The sequence below is a fragment of the Charadrius vociferus genome, unplaced genomic scaffold (assembly GCF_000708025.1).
Source record: "Charadrius vociferus isolate BGI_N301 unplaced genomic scaffold, ASM70802v2 scaffold783, whole genome shotgun sequence".
NCBI classification, from domain to species: Eukaryota; Metazoa; Chordata; class Aves; order Charadriiformes; family Charadriidae; genus Charadrius; species Charadrius vociferus.
The window spans coordinates 261275-263203 of NW_009647834.1; the positions used below are offsets into that span (position 1 = coordinate 261275).

A 1929-nucleotide genomic window follows, 5' to 3' on the forward strand; every position below is an offset into this window, starting at 1 on the left:
GGTGAATGACTCATGGAATCCTTTCTCCCATTCTTCCAATGTTTTTTTGGGTCTCTTTGTTCCTGTTTTGCTGATTAAATGATGGTAATAAGGAAAGGCTCCGCGCGATGGAGGCGGCTCCTCTGCCGCGGCACATCGGTTGTAGGAGTCTCAGTCATTTCATGTGCATTTTTCCTGGTCGAGCTAGAGGACACAATGAGAATTATTTTAAATATGTCTCATGCAAGGTGCTTATTTGCCCAGCGTGTGTACGCGGCACAGCTCGCTCCCTGCCTGCTCCAGAAAGCCCTACCATTTTCCCCTACCACGATTAAGAGGATTTTTAAAGCTGTTTCCCACTCTGAGAGGGGAAAAAACCCGCAGGTACAAAGGGTAGTGCTGATCTGATGGCTTCTGTTTGTACCGAGCACAAAGAAATCGAACCTAAAAGGTTGGACTTTGCTTTGAGGGAGCGAGCCGGTGCCGGGGATGCCAGTGTGAGCTTTGCTGGTGGAGGGGTGGTCGTGCCACCGTCCCCATCCCCGGGAGCCCTGGCTGTCACACCAGCAAGGGGGAAACTGAGGCAGCCTTTAGGAGCTCTGGAAGGGCTGATTCACCTGCCCAAGAGGGTGCTTGGGCACAGGCGAGAGGGCAGAGACATCTGTGGCAGGACGGTCCCTTCTCCATCACCCCCAGCACCCGTGGCGGGGAGGGAGTTATGGCCGGTGGCCCGGTGTCACGCTCTGTTTGCTCCTTCTGCAGGCTGCCTCCCGCGGGGACGTCCTGCCCGCCCTCCTGCCCGCACCGTGGGCCATGTCGTCCTCCGACGAGGAGACCCTCAGCGAGCGGTCCTGCCGGAGCGAGCGATCGTGCCGGAGCGAGCGCTCCTACCGCAGCGAGCGCTCGGGCAGCCTCTCCCCCTGCCCCCCTGGGGATACCTTGCCCTGGAATTTACCCCTCCACGAGCAGAGGAAGCGGAAGAGCCAGGATTCGGTGCTGGACCCGGCCGAGAGGGCTGTCGTCAGGGTCGCAGGTAAGGCAGCGCCCTGTTGTGCGGTGGGTTCCTCCAGGGATGGGGATATGGGGGTCCCCGGGCTCCCCCCGCGGTGGCTGAGGTGATCTCAGGGCCGTCCCTGTCCCCCGCTGCTCCCCAGGGAGCCTGGGGATGGATGGGATGGGGATGGGGGGATGGATGTGGCCTTTGGTGGCCAAGAGCTTGGGTGGCATTTCGGCTCTGCGATGGCTTTGTCCTGTCCGGGCAGGGCTCGCCGTGGGTTGGTTCATACCCTCAGCACGTTGGGGTTAAGGGATGACTGGGCGCCTCCGACGCTGGGGTTGGGTGACATTAAAATGTCTAATTAAGGACTAAATGGCTCCTTGGTGGAACAATGCCCTTGGCCAGGCTTCGGGGAGGAATTTGCCCTGGGAGGTTTGTGATTCCGGCCCGGCTGCCGGAGCCGGAGCTGTGGCTTTGCCGTGGTGGTGCCCAGCAGCAGTGCCACCGCTGTGGTCACTGGGATGCTCCGGGGTCCCTGTGCTGCTGCGTCGTGGAGGGGACACTGCCCCGTCTGTCCCCTTGCCTGCACCACCACCGCGGTGCCCACCGGCTGCTGTCACACCCCGCGGGAAGAGAAAGGGATGAGAAGGAGAAACAAAGACGGGGTTGGACCCACTGTGGTTGATGGCTCCTTCTCCAAGCGCCAGTTGATGGGACTGGCGGGGACCCCACTCTGGGGCCACTGGGGAGGGAGGATGGAGGAGCTTTGCTTGAGGTGGCGATCCCGGACACTGGAGCTGGGATTGCTTCTTCACCGGGGCCAAATGGCCATCAGGGGACTTTGATCTGTGGCTGTCGGGGTCTGGCCCCTTCTCCCCACGCCCCAGGGACCTTTGATCTGCTCCTGCTGGAGCAAACGGGGATTCGGGGCCGTGCCGAGGGGTCCCCTGCCG

The 1929-nt window shown here is 61.4% G+C and overlaps 1 protein-coding gene across 1 annotated transcript in view; it reads left to right on the forward strand.

Moving 5' to 3' along the window:
- The first annotated feature begins 792 nt into the window (after positions 1-792).
- Positions 793-1929, forward strand: part of MACF1 (microtubule-actin crosslinking factor 1) — a 166058-nt gene continuing 164921 nt past the window's right edge. Inside the window, 1 exon segment of the mRNA XM_009882791.1 lies at positions 793-1012. Within this exon segment, the coding sequence (XP_009881093.1) occupies positions 793-1012 (220 nt within the window).